The 16133-nt window shown below is 44.6% G+C and overlaps 1 protein-coding gene and 1 long non-coding RNA gene across 2 annotated transcripts; one reads left to right on the top strand and one right to left on the bottom strand.

Annotated features, from left to right (window-relative positions):
* The first annotated feature begins 315 nt into the window (after positions 1 to 315).
* On the top strand, positions 316 to 1185 carry LOC140704577 (uncharacterized). The gene is made up of 2 exons (XR_012083842.2): positions 316 to 455; positions 856 to 1185. It is a non-coding gene; the product is annotated as an uncharacterized LOC140704577 (long non-coding RNA).
* A 58-nt stretch (positions 1186 to 1243) lies between these two features.
* Positions 1244 to 11663, bottom strand: AFMID (arylformamidase). Its single transcript, XM_020814070.3, has 12 exons — positions 11466 to 11663; positions 9902 to 9992; positions 7053 to 7157; positions 6625 to 6673; positions 6371 to 6456; positions 6193 to 6265; positions 5908 to 6005; positions 5695 to 5773; positions 5001 to 5133; positions 3167 to 3271; positions 2112 to 2205; positions 1244 to 1461 (listed from the first exon to the last, which is right to left on the bottom strand). Exons 1-11 carry the CDS (start codon positions 11493 to 11495, stop codon positions 2179 to 2181), a joined length of 876 nt encoding a protein of 291 aa, XP_020669729.3. The 5' UTR covers positions 11496 to 11663; the 3' UTR covers positions 1244 to 1461; positions 2112 to 2178.
* Between the last annotated feature and the right edge of the window lie 4470 nt (positions 11664 to 16133).

Genomic DNA, 16133 nt, shown 5'->3' with positions numbered 1-16133 from the left:
GAAATACAGAAAGAAATACACCAGTCACATGTATAATATTCAAAACACAGCTTCGTCTTCTAAAACCACGACTTTTCAAAGGACTTGTCGACCAACGTTAAGATCCCTTCTTCTATACCTCTGAAAAGGGGTCTGCAGCTCCGGACCCTCTTGTATATGGCGTAGATCTCGAAACCCACTCCCAATCGCAGTTCGGCTGAGCAAAAGGGTTTTGTTCTGCAAAATTATATATAATATGCATATATAATATGCATATATTTTAAAGTTAAGCTTATATCACAATAACTCCTTTTTAAATGCCCCTTGTTTTGCTGCGACACAGACTACTGCATCCTGGAATCTGAAAGCAGAATCAAGCAATTAATTCCGCCTTAGTTTCGGTTCCGATTTTAAAAAATTACTTGCTTTTTGGGGATAAAGAAAGGAAATACATACGCATCAGCTTGCACAGAAAGGTTTGTCACCTCTTTCCCGTTTTAGTTTGAAAACTGAGCATAAGCCAATGCAGACAATTGCTGTACAAATGTAAGGGTATGTGTTTCAAATTAGAAATTACAAAGACGAAGTGTTCAAGAAATAATTGATGTTATTCATCTGCAGGATGTAAATCAACATTTCACCTTCTTTTCAGACTTTACGATCTGCTAGAAATACTGTATAACAATTACCAAACAAATAGCTATCTGTTTCAGAATGCTGGGAAAAGGAAAGAGAGAAAAGTAAAGGGTGAAAAGGCAAAACATTGTAGCACTTTAAAGATCAACGTTGCACCAGTCTGAGAAAATGGCAATTAAAGTAGAATGAAACTGTTATAATGACATACTGTGCAGTAACATTCTGTGTTTTTCCCCATAGTCTTATGGGAGCCTGTAAAAAGATGTACCAGAAGAGACTACATGTCCAGACAATGGCACTATGAAATCTTGATATGATCTATTAATATTAAGTCCATGAAAACTCACGATCTTATGACTGAATAATTTCCATCTGTTTTACAATGTTTTTAAACATTTGTTTTTGCTTGTTGTTATAAAATTGATAAAAATATTGTTAAAATGATAGACTGCATGTGCAGGCTTTGGAGAGTCGCTGGAAAAATACTGCCGCGTTCCAAGGGAAGGGCATAACACCTGTAGACTTTAGCATTGCCACTGTTATTTTTACAATTTAACTCTTCTTTTACAAGGACTTGGCTGCCGTCTTTTCTTCAGGACATTGTCTGTCCTATTTGTGTATCTAACCCTGGGACAGGAGACCAGAGGTTCTATTGCTGTTGCTGGACTGCAGCTCCCATCATTATCCCCTAGGATTGGCCATGCTAGTTGGGGCTAATGGGACATGGAATCCAACAACCTCTTGGAGGGGAACACGTTTCTCACCTCTGATTTAATCTTACCGTACCGTAGCTCAGCCTTGCTTCTTCTATGCACAGTCGCTGCTTCAGAATCACCTTGCACTGTGCTGGGAAGGAAGAGAGCTTCATTTCTCTAACATTTGATAATGCCCCGTAGTACAGCGCCTAATGCCAATCCCAGTGGACTAATACTAATATGTGAAAGGTTCTTTTCGGATATGTCCCATCTCTGGGGGATTCTAGGAACTGTAGTCAGAAAAACAAGTCCTTCTGACTTCAAGTGTAACAACTTATATTCAAGTATTATTTTAACTAGAAAAACCCACCTTCAGCTGGACATTAAGTGGACCAAAATGTGGTGACTTACGTAGCAATTATGGCTTGCCTGTGTTCACAGTTTCATTTCCACACCACTTCCTGGGAAAAGTGATTTACAACCACAATGCAATTGCAGTTTACACTGTAGTTTTATTTAATGTTTTCAGATCTCAAATAGTTGTTAAGGAAGGAGACTGCTGTAGGATCAGGCAGGAGCTATCTCTGTGCCAGTCAATCATAGGAAAAAGGCCCTTTGCAATCCCCTCCAAAAGCCATCAGGTGGCATACATTTCAGAAGTCTGTCTGTCTGGACAGGCTTGTCTCATCGAAAGAGAGACCAGTTGCATCAGAAAAAGGAGAGTGGAGGGGAGTCCAATCCCAGTTTGAAATAAAAAGACCTCAACTGAAAGAGGTCAGGTGTGGTCAGTGGAGGACATGCCTTATAGCTGCAGACGGGGATATCAGGACGAGAGCTCCATCTCCTTCCAACCTGCTCAGCTTCATGTTCATATTGATATCATATTCAGAATGACCTGGAACATCAAGAGATAGGCATATATTCAGACTATTCAATGAGGCTGGCTATTTTGCATAACGGATGAGCTCCACTGCAAAGCAGCCTTCATTCATTTGGTGAATGTGTTCTGGAGAAGACTGAATAAGAATTGGGCTTATTTGATGGGCACATTCAAATATCAAGGTATGGCAGAATTCTGAAGCCCACGTTGCCCAGTTTCTCCCATTGCAAGACTTCCGCCTGTGCTTTGTTTACTGTGATGTCCAAAGTTAACAATCAGGAACGTCTTCAACCTTGCAAACCAGAGAATATAAACCAGCATTGGTTCTTCATTCATTGAACTGGCTTGTCAAATGACAGAAAAGCCTGAATGCCACAGTAAACAAACTATGGATGGAAGAGCTACAGGTCCCACCGTCTTGTCGCAACGTACAAAAACAGCCATTTTACATCGCATCCAATATTTTGTTCAAATTCTTAAGTTTTTGTTGTTTGAATTTCAGTGGTGTTGTGCCTATCTCTACAATGGGGCCTTCCTTTCTAGTTAGCACCCTACAGGGAAAGGGCAACACTGGGTAGAGAAAAAACCACATTATAGGAATACTTTCATATCATGCTCCACTATGACATGGAATCACACCCGGGGGATGGGGGGGGAGAGTGATTCCTCGGAGTCTGTGAATAGGTGTTGTCATTGCCCATCCCATTACTGATTTGACAAACTAGGTTTGCACATTTGAAACCTATTAATTCAGTCATTTGATCTAAAAAATATACATAAAAGCCACACTTGCTATGAGGTAGTATTGAATATTTTCAGTGACACTCCACACACACATTCTCCAGAGTCAGGGTACTCATGTTTTACCTGACACCTTGCTCCTAGCACAAGATTTCTGTCTCTCTGTGACCCTCACGCACAGAGTAGCAATTATTATTTCACCACAGTACATTTGCCAGTGAAATGACGCATCTACCTGTGTGAGGAGATAGTTCTCCTGGGACAGCTTTTCAATAATATCAAAGTGATCTGTGTCTCCAATGTCCAGCAAGGAGGCACTCCAGCCAGCTGCACGTAGAGCCTATGGGGAAGCAACAGGAATGTTAACAAATCTGTTCTCACTATGCGGTTGCCAGTGCCTTTGCCCTAAGAGCAGTGGGCAGTCTCGGTTTAAAAGGTCCCTGTTGCTTTTTGCTGAACTCCCGAGGTTCACCAGCAGATGCAAAAGAGTCACTGTTTTCTTGTCGTTATACTGTACAATGGGAGATAGAAGTACTAATGAAATGGAGGAAATTTTAAGTCCTTCCTTATCCTGCAGAAAGATTCTACGTTGATATGTATGTATTCATAGCCTTTTAGATAAAAGGCTACGAATGAAGGACATTCATGATCAATCTCTACATATGTGTACCTACTATATACAAAGCTGCTGTGCCCAAATGGAGATATGTGTTATGTGCCACCAAGTCCCCTCCAACTTACGGCAATCCTATGAATTAATGACTTCTAAAATATTTTGTCATTAATAGCCTGGCTCATGTGTTCCACGTTAAAGACTGTGCCTTTATTTAGTCAGTCCCTCTCACATTCAGTTTTCCTCTTGTCTTGCTGTCTTCAACTCTTCCTAGTACTGTATTAGTGTGTACATCTATATACATAGCACGTGCAGACATACATAGAGATGGAGTGCAGTGATGCTCACACCATCCATGGTGATTCCTTTTGATGTGATTCACATTTGTATATCTATGAATACACATGCTGTTATGTCCAGAAGTACACAAATTCAAATGCACTTATCAGCATGAAGACACCATTGCTCTCGGGGCTGTATTTGAGACCAACACAAGGAAGAAAGAGCCTTTGTTATAAGCAGGCTAATAGTTATATTTATGTTTGTTTCGGAAGTTTCCATGGTGGCATCCAGAGATGGTTGAAGGGAATTCTCCCAGAGAAAAGATCGCAAGTCTGAGCTTGAGAGCCAGTTTGGCTAGATTTTTGCAGGCCTGGCACAAGGATGGTTGATGTGCCTCGTCCAAGCAGAAAAGAGACTGTGAATGCCTGTCAGAGAGTGTAATCTTATTTGGGCAGGGTTCACACCTCTGAAAGGGGCCTGAGGAGGCCATAAAAGAAGAGAGTAGGCCCGATGGAAAAAAAAGGGGGGGGAACTGTTAGTAATTTTTTTAGCTATCGATATTTGGTGTTATTTTTTAGTCACAGGGGAAGGTCCTATGATGGAAAATCCAAGTAAGTAATTTTTGAGAGATCAAGGAAAGTATAATTTCCAAGAGGAAACAGAAGCTTCAAAGCCAAGGTGGTGCTGCAGCTGCAGCAAAAAAGAAACTGAGGCACTCGGTGTTGGGGGCGGAGCCAAGGGCGATGTGAGGGAGGTCCTAACACCATGCGTTGAAAGCTCCAGAACAGGGGTCCCCAACCCCCAGTCCGTAGCCTGGTGTCGGTCCGTGGGTTTCCTGGAACTGGGCCATGGAGACACCCCTCCGCAAGTGCGATAGGCCGTCCGCAAGTGTGGGGGTGCCCCCACGCATGGAGCCCCCACCCCTCAAACAGTCCACGGTCCCAAAAAGGTTGTGGACTGCTGATCTAGAAATTCTGAGGTTCTCTGCACAAGCACACTAAAACCCATTAGTGTAAATTCACAGACAATCACTTTAAGAACCGGAGTTACAGGTATGTAACCTCTCTTTTGTTTGGTTAGCCAGGTCGAACGGTAGCTGGAAGGGTCCTTTACCATTGTGTCCTTCTGGCCATGGAATCCCTACATGTCAAACTGACTTCAGTAACCCACGCACCTCAAAATACTCCTGGGACTGTCTGCGAAACTCTGGCGAGTCATGTTGCGCTATGCCAATGAGTATCTGGCAAGCTCTTCTGCCCTCCAGCTTAGACACACGGCGCAAGGGGCTGTTCTGTTCAGCCACTTCCCTGGAGGAAACAGACATCACTGAGAGAGAAGAGGCCAGCGCAGAGATGACAGAGTGGTGGAGCTCAGCATCATCTGCAAGTCTGAGCTGAAAAGGAAATCATGTGAGAGGACACAAGTGCATGATGCTGGGCCACACAGGAGCAGCAGTCCTACTTGATTATCTGTTGTTAAAAACATAAGGCCCTGAAAGTAAGGATGCATTTGGGCAGCTGGGAAGGCATGTGCCTGGTTGCACTGGAAAAAGTCACTTTGCAGGGAGCAACCTCCCTTAAAGCAACCCTTCCATCTGTTAGGGAATTGCTCCAGACTGACCCTAAAAAGGAGTAGCCCTACAACTGGAACCAAAAGGATCTAGCTTAGGTATGGATTTGGGCTGGGCTGCAGTGCAGTATATAGCATGACTGCCAGGGAATAGATCTCACCGGACATCCACGAAATGATCCAGCTTGTGATCTATTTCCCTATATAATCATACTCCAACCTTAGGAAAGGGATGGTTCTAAGAGACCTACTGCAGTTTTGCAGCCCCCTGTGTTTATATTTTAAAATGTAGTTCTCACCGGCTCATGTGCAAGACATCATTTTCAGGGGTATGTAGGAGGGGCTCCAGGTCATAGATGCCACTCACCAAAAAGGCTCCTGGAAAGGAAAAACATAAACCCACGAACATCTTTAGTGAGACCTGCCATTCTGGTGAACTGCAAAGCAGGACAAGCAAATGGAGAAAAACAGCATGCAAACAATTTGAGGTGGAAAAATCTCCCAGACCATACCTTTGATGTTTGGCACAACACCAAATTCTGCCCAATCCGTAGAGAGCACCATGGCTGCCAGGTGAGCCCCTGCTGAGTGTCCAAGCAGATAAATCCCACTACATGCAAACAAGATATTGTTGCCATGAGCAAGTGGGAGGCTAAAGTGAGTGTGGTGGAAAGAACAGCCAGGTGGCTAAGGGGTCACAGCTGTGGACTTGGACAGGTTGTGAGAGGCTCTCCCTTTCCCAAAGCTGCAATGCAAGCCCACTTCCCAGCACCTCCCAGCATATCTGTGCCTCCTACCTGATCCCTGTGTACTGTTGAACGGCAAAGGCAACGCTATGTCGAACCTGCCTGACCATTTCTTCTATTCGCCCTGGGTAGAAAGCACAATATCCAAGTGATGATAGGCGTGAGGTGTTAATGGAAAGTGCGCTGGGGGGGGGGGGGGAGAAGAAAAACTACGTCCACAGTCACCTACCTTTTGGAGCCACATTGTAGCCAACTGCAGCCAAGGCAATGCCATGGCTCACTAGGGGCAATGCAGCAAAGCCCGAAACGTCTTTGCTACAGATGGGGAGAAGGAAGGTAAAGGATAGCTGGTTACACTCAAATCAGAGTCAATAGCTCCACCCAGACTAGGGAGAATGCTAGTCCCAAATGGTTCTTTTGGATTTAGGAGGTCCTATATTCGGCACATCAGACCACAGATAACCATCAGCATAACTAACTCACCTCAGGAATTGCCAGTAGCCACCATGAATATAGAGGACCAGAGGAAAGGCTGAAAAGGGACACAATGGGTAACCAGGCAGAAAAGGCCATCGCCTTCCATTAATTTCCCCACAAGACATCGATTCCCCTCTCCATTCCTCCCACCCAACTTTAATTCATAATCAGATTCCTGGCTTCTGTCTCTTTCCATCTTCCCATCTCGTGCAGCCATTCTCAATGGGGGGGGCATATAGCCCCCTTAGAGGCCCTGGCACATTTGAAGGGGGGCACAGACTGGAAACAATTCTGCACACACCATCTTACAAGGTTCGTAACGCAACTTATACAATTCTGATTCAGCCTATACTTCTTTCACATTGTGTGTATGGCCGTGGCAAAAACAAAACAAAAGTTCAGAATGGCTGTTCTACTGCACCCCCTCTACTTACTTTCAGTGTGCACTGTAGGAAGATACACATCAAGCTTCTCCCCCTCATCCATCCCATAGGGCACATTCAACAGTGTCTGTGTAGCAGCCTGAGCATCGCGGGTTCCTGCAGAGCAAAGGAAGGGCTAAAGAGGTGGACTTAGCATCTTCTTTGGCCATATCTATCTAGCCTTCCTCACCCTCACCCCCACCCTCTCAAGAGTTTCCAAATTCTGGTCCCTTCCTACATTCACAACTGCACTGTATCCTGTTCATCTGCTGGAAAATCAATATACACTTTTTTTTCTTACTATACTGTATTACCCAAGGGAAAAAGGCTCCTCACTAATTTGTTAGGCCCTTCTTTCTAACATATCTCCCAGTGAGATTCTCTGTTATTGTGGTAGGGGTGGGACGACATTCCATTTTGGGTAGGTGCACTCCTGTCACATTTGTGGGCTTCCTTCATGCTCTCTGTGGGGCTAGCGAGGATCATGCTCCCAAGGCTGGTCCAACTCAGGGTGGGCCCTTGAGATTGACACCAACTCCAGTGGACTTTCCCACCTGTAGCTTGCCCATGGATTGCGGATATGCAGAGGAGGCAGAAATCACAACAGAGAACACTTGTCATCCTGAGCTGCGGAGGTAGGAGGAGGAGGCTTTGACACCCCTGAGGGGAGAGGATGAGTCAGGAGGGGGAAAGGCAGAACTCTGGGAGGACACATCTGAAATGGGGGACTGGGAGGCCTGTCAGGCAGAGGAACCAGAAAAACTAAAGGAGCAAAGTTGCAAAGGTGTGGAGGTGGTGTGTGGATGTGACTGGCAACTGAGTGGAGCTTATGGTGCCACCAGAAGAGCCAACTGGGTATGATGGGCCCAGCATAGACAACAACCTTCCTACTGGGGGGAGCGAGAGCATTGTCATTGGAGGCATTGCAAATGTGGGAAACTGGGACCAGAAGCTAGTGGGTCCTTGCCTGAGGTCGACCCCAGAAATCTACCCCACTATCCAGTCGAGGTCTCCAGGCAAATGACCTTGATGTCCTGAGTACAGCCAGCACCCGGCCAAGGCAACCTCCACCTGAAGAGATCAGCCACAGTGACCTCATTCACCACTGTCCTCAACACCACCCGAGGCCTTCCGGTATGGAAAAGCAGAGGTCCTAGAACAAGGTGCGAGGCCAACTGACAATGAGCATACATCATCCCTACTTCAGCATGCCCTGCCTGGCCTACCTCTGCAGTGTACTCAACCTCCTGGAGAAAAAAGAGATCCATCCTCCCACCCCAAGGTGGGAGAACCAAGGACAGTGGCTTTCTCTTTCACCTTAGAGAGAATGATAGGTAAGGGATTCCCTGTTTGGGAGCATTGTAGTATAACCCCGTTGGTTATTGCTATTCACCCAAATTTTAATAAACTCTTTATTTGATTGCAATAGGGACTGTGTGTCATGAAAGGGGCAGCAGAGGCCATCTTACATCATCCACTGTTTAGAATGTCTACAGGCCACCAACTTACTTTAATGTTATAAAGCACAAGTGCATTTACCATATCTCTTTGAAACCTGGTGCATAATTAACCCCTTCAGGTAAACCAGGGTTAGGTGCTGTTCCTTAACAACTGAAGTCATGCCTATATTCTTGGAGGAGGGCCAAGCCACCAGCTCCAGTGTTCTATGCCAGAATGTTGGTGTGAGCCAGGGCAGCCCTATCTAGCTTGGCCAGATGTCTCTCTTCCATTCGTTGTTCCAGGACACGAAGTTTGTAATTTAATAGGGTTTATTGTAACTTGGAGGGAGGGGGGAATCAGAACTGATTGAGAGTCTTCGGTCTTAGTTCTATTTACAGAAACACAGTGTGACTTCTTCCTGTTCCAGCCCCTGGTTCCCTTCACCGGGAGGGGCTTATAGAAGAGCCCAATTCCTGTCAGTGGACTCTTAGTCACTCCAGTCTCTTAGGGCCTGGCAATGGGGCTCCTCCAACGTTGGGCTGCTCCTATGAGTGAGGGCTAATATGACTGCAAAGAGGGCACATAAGACCCTCTCCCCAGGAAGCCTGGTCAGCCCCTGCTTCCTGGTCTCCTCTACCTGTCTCTCTGACTCTGATGCTTGCAATTTGGCTTCCTCTACCAGCGTCAGCTCTGTCTTGATGTAGGCTCCCTCCACCTCACCACTGGCTCCCTCCTCCTCTCCCCCCCCCCAGTGTAACGTGTGAGGGAGAGGTTTGGGATTTCGATACTTTCCCTCCTCTCCCTTGGGGATCCGATGTGAACCAGAACCCCTATCCAAGGATCCTCCTTATAAATGTAGTCCCATTTGACAGGGTTTCTGGCTCTTGTGGGAAGCCTGCCCAGTAGCACCTGGCCCACTCCTCCTGGACATTCCCTCAAGTGCCTTCCCCAGGGTCCTCTTCTTCCCCAGGAGTCTCTGGTATCCACTCTGGTTGCTTTGGCTTGGCAACCAGCCTTCCATGGGTCTCCTCCCCCTCTCTACTGGTGGCAAGGCAGATTTTATAGCCACCATTCACCATAGGAAAATTATTTCCCTCCTCTCACCTAGAGTTGTCAACAAGTCCCCAGGGCTGACATGGCTACCAGGGCCTCAATCTGGGTGCTACTCCTGCAGAAGTGCTGGGTCTCCATGGCTCAGGCTCCCTGTTTTGACTATTGGGACTCCGTGGTGGGCATAGGCGTCAAAGGTGACGTAGACGCAGGCCCTGGGCTGGAGCATATGGTCCTGTTTTCTTCACAGCCACTGGAAGCCTCCAGATGGTCTATAATATGAAGTCAGCTAGCAGCTCACACATGTTTCCCTTTCTGCCCATTCCCACCCTAATTATGGCTGGGCCTTGGGCTGCCCTTGGGCACTTTACCTCCAGTTAACATTTGTACATGAGCCTGAATCACAGCATCTTTATCAAGCCGTGGAGACCACCTGCTAGGAGAGTACTGCGTCTCCAGCTCCTGTCAAGAGAGAAAACACAGGACCAGGAAACAAAGCTGCACTGACTTTTTTTGCTCAGAAGAAGAAAAATGCAGAGAAAATGCAGACTGAAAAATACTGGCAGATTCATGATTCAGATACAACTAATCCTTAGTAGGAAAGAAGGGAATAGCATGTTAAGCAGATGAAGAGAAGCAATGCAAAAGACAGATATGAAGACATGTATGTTACTGGGAAGTGAGGAGCATCACAGCCAAGCCTATTTTGAGACCAAGTGTTAGTTATTTAACTGATAGCTATTTTTTTCACTACAAAAATAATACAGTACAGGCATGGCTTCTACAAAGGATTGTGAAAAACAACTTGTTCAGCATCAAAAATGTCTGAAAAATGAAATGAGCAATGCCCCCTCCCATCATTCTGTAAAGGATAACAATTGGCTTTCCTTTTTATGATGTAGCTTTATGTGCCCTCTTCCCTTGGTAGCCACGGCATCTTACAATATGTCCCCCTTTCATATCATTCAGGATGCTAGCTGTGCTTGCTTTCATCTTGTGTGTAATTGTGGAGATATTTCTACTCCGTAGAGCTCTGAACTAACTCATAATTTTAGACAGGGCCTTTCAGTTTAGATTTCATTGCTTTAAATAGTATTTTTAAATTATTATTTTTTATGTCATAAATATTTGTGAGTTGCCAGAATTTCTGTTACACGATAGTTATATATGAAGGTATGTTTTTAAAGTCTTCACAACTATTTTTTCTTCAAAATACAAAGAGTGAAATATTTTCTTTATATAATATAACACCTATTTTGCAATTGCTACTTTGTCATATACTCATTGCATATATCCAGGCATATATCCTAACACTATACTCAGTCTTAGTCAGGAGGTCAAGAAGTGATGTCATATTTAGGAGACTTAAGAAATAAGCATGAAGACTTTCAGATATAAATTCATAAATACAATTAAATATAAATTAAAAGAATAACTATATCCCAGTCTTCATAACTACTTCACGTGAGACAAACTGAACAAAAGCCAGCAGCGGGTATGCACCAGATTACTATACGAGCACATGAATGTTCTTATGCCTTGCTAGTATCAGCTGATTGGTTTAGGCAGATCTCTGTATTCCTCATTACTACAGTCACCCTTCTAAACACCACAGCTCAGCATGATTCCCATTTCTCCTTTGTGTACATGACATTCAGACATCTCAGGTAACATTTCTAAAAATCTGACAAACAAAAGTTCTCACCTAGGAAAGTGGTGCACTTTTTAGTCTTTAAGAAGACAATATGTTGCTTTTGTGGCAGCTGAAAGGGCACAACTTCTTAAATAAACTCTCTTGCTGTCTTTTCCAAAAGAAAAGTTGAAATCTGCTTTGTGGCTGCCACATCACAATCCTTCCCCCACCCAATGGGAATAAATGCCTTGACAATCTCACACATACTGTAATGATCTCTCCTTTACAATACAGTAGTTTACCTCCTTTGTCATTTTCTGCCACTTTCCCATGTCACTGGCTCAGATGTTGCCTACGCTATATTTTCTCCAGTTTGGGCTGCAGCACAACTAGAGTTATAAAACTCATGTGACCAAATTCAGCTTCTGAGAACAATCTCCAGAAGGGATCAGATGTTCTCCCTTGGCTTGTGTCCTAGTGCTGAGGGGAGTCAACAACTTCTGCTAAAAGTAACTATGATCCCTTTTAATAAACAAACCTAGACTGGGACTTTAGTAAAGGGCAGAGTCTTTCAGTATTTACTTTAGGGCACACATGATTACATTTAGATAACCTGATATCCTCCTGCTACAAGATACAACCTGAAATATGATAACAAATTCAGGGCAAGCTTTTTCTGTGGCCAGTAATCCCCTCTTCTCCTTCATGGATTGCTGCCTTGTCGTGGCGAAGGGGCTTGAGTAACTCAGAGAAGCTATGGGCTATGCCGTGCAGGGACACCCAAGACGGACAGGACATAGTGGAGAGTTCCGACTAAACGCAATCCACCTGGAGTAGGAAATGGCAAGCCACTCCAGTATCTTTGCCAAGAACGCCCCATGATCAGAAACAAAAGGCTAAAAGATATGACGCTGGAAGATGGGCCCCTCAGGTCGGAAGGCGTCCAACATGCTACTGAGGAAGAGCGGAGGACAAGTACAAGTAGCTCCAGAGCTAATGAAGTGGTTGGGCCAAAGCCGAAAGGACGCTCAGCTGTGGACGTGCCTGGAAGTGAAAGGAAAGTCCAATGCTGCAAAGAAAAATACTGCATAGGAACCTGGAATGTAAGATCTATGAACCTTGGGAAGCTGGAGGTGGTCAAACAGGAGATGGCAAGAATAAACATTGACATCCTGGGCATCAGTGAACTAAAATGGACAGGAATGGGCGAATTCAGCTCAGATGATTATCATATCTACTACTGTGGGCAAGAATCCCGTAGAAGGAATGGAGTAGCCCTCATAGTCAACAAAAGAGTGGGAAAAGCTGTAATGGGATACAATCTCAAAAATGATAGAATGATGTCAATACGAATCCAAGGCAGACCATTCAACATCACAATAATCCAAGTTTATGCAGCAACAACCAATGCTGAAGAGGCTAAAATTGACCAATTCTATGAAGATTTACAACACCTTCTAGAACTGACACCAAAGAAAGATGTTCTTCTCATTCTAGGGGACTGGAATGCTAAAGCAGGGAGCCAAGAGATAAAAGGAACAACAGGGAAGTTTGGCCTTGGAGTTCAGAACGAAGCAGGACAAAGGCTAATAGAGTTTTGTCAAGAGAATAAGCTGGTCATCACAAACACTCTTTTCCAACAACACAAGAGGCGACTCTATACATGGAAATCACCAGATGGGCAATATCGAAATCAGATTGATTATATTCTCTGCAGCCAAAGATGGAGAAGCTCTATACAGTCAGCAAAAACAAGACCTGGAGCTGACTGCGGTTCTGATCACCAGCTTCTCATAGCAAAATTCAAGCTTAGACTGAAGAGAGTAGGAAAAACCACTGGGCCACTCAGGTATAATCTAAACCAAATCCCTTATGAATACACAGTGGAAGTAAAGAACAGATTTAAGGAACTAGATTTGGTGGACAGAGTGCCTGAAGAACTTTGGATAGAGGCTCGTAACATTGTCCAGGAGGCAGCAACGAAAACCATCCCAAAGAAAAGGAAATGCAAGAAAGCAAAGTGGCTGTCCAACGAGGCCTTAGATATAGCAGAGAGGAGAAGGGAAGCAAAATGCAAGGGAGATAGGGAAAGCTACAGAAAATTGAATGCAGACTTCCAAAGAATAGCAAGGAGAGACAAGAGGGCCTTCTTAAATGAACAATGCAAAGAAATAGAGGAAGATAACAGAAAAGGAAAGACCAGAGATCTGTTCAGGAAAATTGGAGATATTAGAGGAACATTTTGCGCAAAGATGAACATGATAAAAGACAAAAATGGGAGGGACCTAACAGAAGCAGAAGACGTCAAGAAGAGGTGGCAAGAATACACAGAGGAATTATATCGGAAAGATTTGGATATCCCGGACAACGCAGACAATGTAGTTGCTGACCTTGAGCCAGACATCCTGGAGAGTGAAGTCAAGTGGGCCTTAGAAAGCCTGGCTAACAACAAGGCCAGTGGAGGTGATGGCATTCCAGTTGAACTATTTAAAATCTTGAAAGATGATGCTGTTAAGGTGCTACATTCAATATGCCAGCAAGTTTGGAAAACTCAACAGTGGCCAGAGGATTGGAAAAGATCAGTCTACATCCCAATCCCAAAGAAAGGCAGTGCCAAAGAATGCTCCAACTACCGTACAATTGCACTCATTTCACACGCTAGCAAGGTTATGCTCAAAATCCTGCAAGGTAGGCTTCAGCAATATGTGGACCGAGAACTCCCAGAAGTACAAGCTGGATTCCAAAGAGGCAGAGGAACTCGAGACCAAATTGCTAACTTGCGCTGGATTATGGAGAAAGCCAGAGAGTTCCAGAAAAATATCTACTTCTGCTTCATTGACTATGCGAAAGCCTTTGACTGTGTGGACCACAGCAAACTATGGCAAGTTCTTAAAGAAATGGGAGTGCCTGACCACTTTATCTGTCTCCTGAGAAACCTATATGCGGGACAGGAAGCAACAGTTAGAACTGGTCATGGAACAACTGAGTGGTTCAAAATTGGGAAAGGAGTACGGCAAGGCTGTATATTGTCCCCCAGCTTATTTAACTTATATGCAGAATACATCATGCGGAAGGCTGGACTGGAAGAAACCCAAGCCGGAATTAAGATTGCCGGAAGAAATATCAACAACCTCCGATATGCAGATGATACCACTCTGATGGCAGAAAGTGAGGAGGAATTAAAGAACCTTGTAATGAGAGTGAAAGAGGAGAGTGCAAAAAACGGTCTGAAACTCAACATCAAAAAAACGAAGATCATGGCCACTGGTCCCATCACCTCCTGGGAAATAGAAGGGGAAGATATGGAGGCAGTGTCAAATTTTATCTTCCTGGGCTCCATGATCACTGCAGATGGAGACAGCAGCCCTGAAATTAAAAGACGCCTTCTTCTTGGGAGGAAAGCGATGACAAATCTTGACAGCATCTTGAAAAGCAGAGACATCACCTTGCCAACAAAAGTCCGAATAGTCAAAGCTATGGTTTTTCCTGTCGTGATGTATGGAAGTGAGAGCTGGACCATAAAGAAAGCTGACCGCCGAAGAATTGATGCCTTTGAATTGTGGTGCTGGAGGAGGCTCTTGAGAATCCCCTGGACTGCAAGGAGAACAAACCTATCAGTTCTAAAGGAAATCAACCCTGAGTGCTCACTGGAAGGACAGATCCTGAAGCTGAGGCTCCAGTACTTTGGCCATCTCATGAGAAGAAAAGAGTCCTTGGAAAAAACCTTGATGTTAGGAAGGTGTGATGGCAAGAGGAGAAGGGGACGACCGAGGATGAGATGGCTGGACAGTGTCTGCGAAGCAACCAACATGAACCTGACACAACTCCGGGAGGCAGTAGAAGACAGGAGGGCCTGGCGTGCTCTGGTCCATGGGGTCACGAAGAGTCGGACACGACTAAACGACTAAACACACACACACAATCCCCTCTTCCCAAAATACTTTTTCAGAGAAACAAAATCTTTCTGCCTTTACATGAAAAGGTTCTAAGCTTGTCCAAAAGGGGAGTTTCCCTTATTTTTTTGTAGATACCTTTGCATCACTGGTGTTGAAACCCAGCTCAACAGTCAAAGAAGCTATATGAACTGCAGTAAAAGAAGGCTGAAGTTACGGTACTGGTGAGAAGACTCACCGGGAAAGACAATAATGTTAGGAAATGATGAAGGTACCAAGAAAAAAAAGGCTCAAGCAGAGACCCAGCCAAGGATAAAGGTGGGGAAAGGGGGTTATCTCCTTTCCATCTGCCCAACCTTCACCCCAACATTATCCCCTCACGCCACCACTGCCTCCTTATTCATGAGTAAGCCAGTTAAACCTTTCTCACAAGTAAACCAGCAAGACTCATGTGGACCCTTCTCACAGGTTAATAAATTTCTCCAGAGTGAAAAGAAAAATTGTTCAAGTGAGAGTTAAAATAGACCACACTGCAGGTAAGAACTTTTAAAGCTTGAATTAGACACTTCAAATTCTCCCATCTGGGCAGGCCTTAAGTCTGCTCTAGCTGTGTAATGGTAAATCAGTAACTAAATGACATTACTGTACTACAATGATACCGCCTGATTACCTTCCAAAGGTTATATAACATCTGTTGGTGCAGAAGTGGGCCCTCTACTTACGAACGGCCCTAGTTACGAACGTTTCAAGTTACAAACCAATCTCATAGAAAACAACAGGCCCTACTTACGAACATTGCCTGAGTTACGAACCCGATCCATAGAAAAACAGTGGGCCCTACTTACGAACCTGTGGTTCAAGTTACAAACAAAAAAAAAACGCTGAAGGAGGTGGGGAAAGAGCGAAATTTGAACTTTCAGTTAACCGTTGGCCAGCGAAGAGGGTGGTTTTCTGCTTCCTCGCTCTTCCCAGCATTTACAGAGTGGATAGAGAGGCAGTCTTTAGATTGTCTGGTACTGGTACTGTGCTGTACAGACAGGACAGTACAGTACAATATTCTAATTTTTTTGGCTTTTT

This window comes from Pogona vitticeps, chromosome 2, assembly GCF_051106095.1.
Source record: "Pogona vitticeps strain Pit_001003342236 chromosome 2, PviZW2.1, whole genome shotgun sequence".
NCBI classification, from domain to species: Eukaryota; Metazoa; Chordata; class Lepidosauria; order Squamata; family Agamidae; genus Pogona; species Pogona vitticeps.
This window is presented reverse-complemented; position numbering and strand designations above follow the sequence as displayed.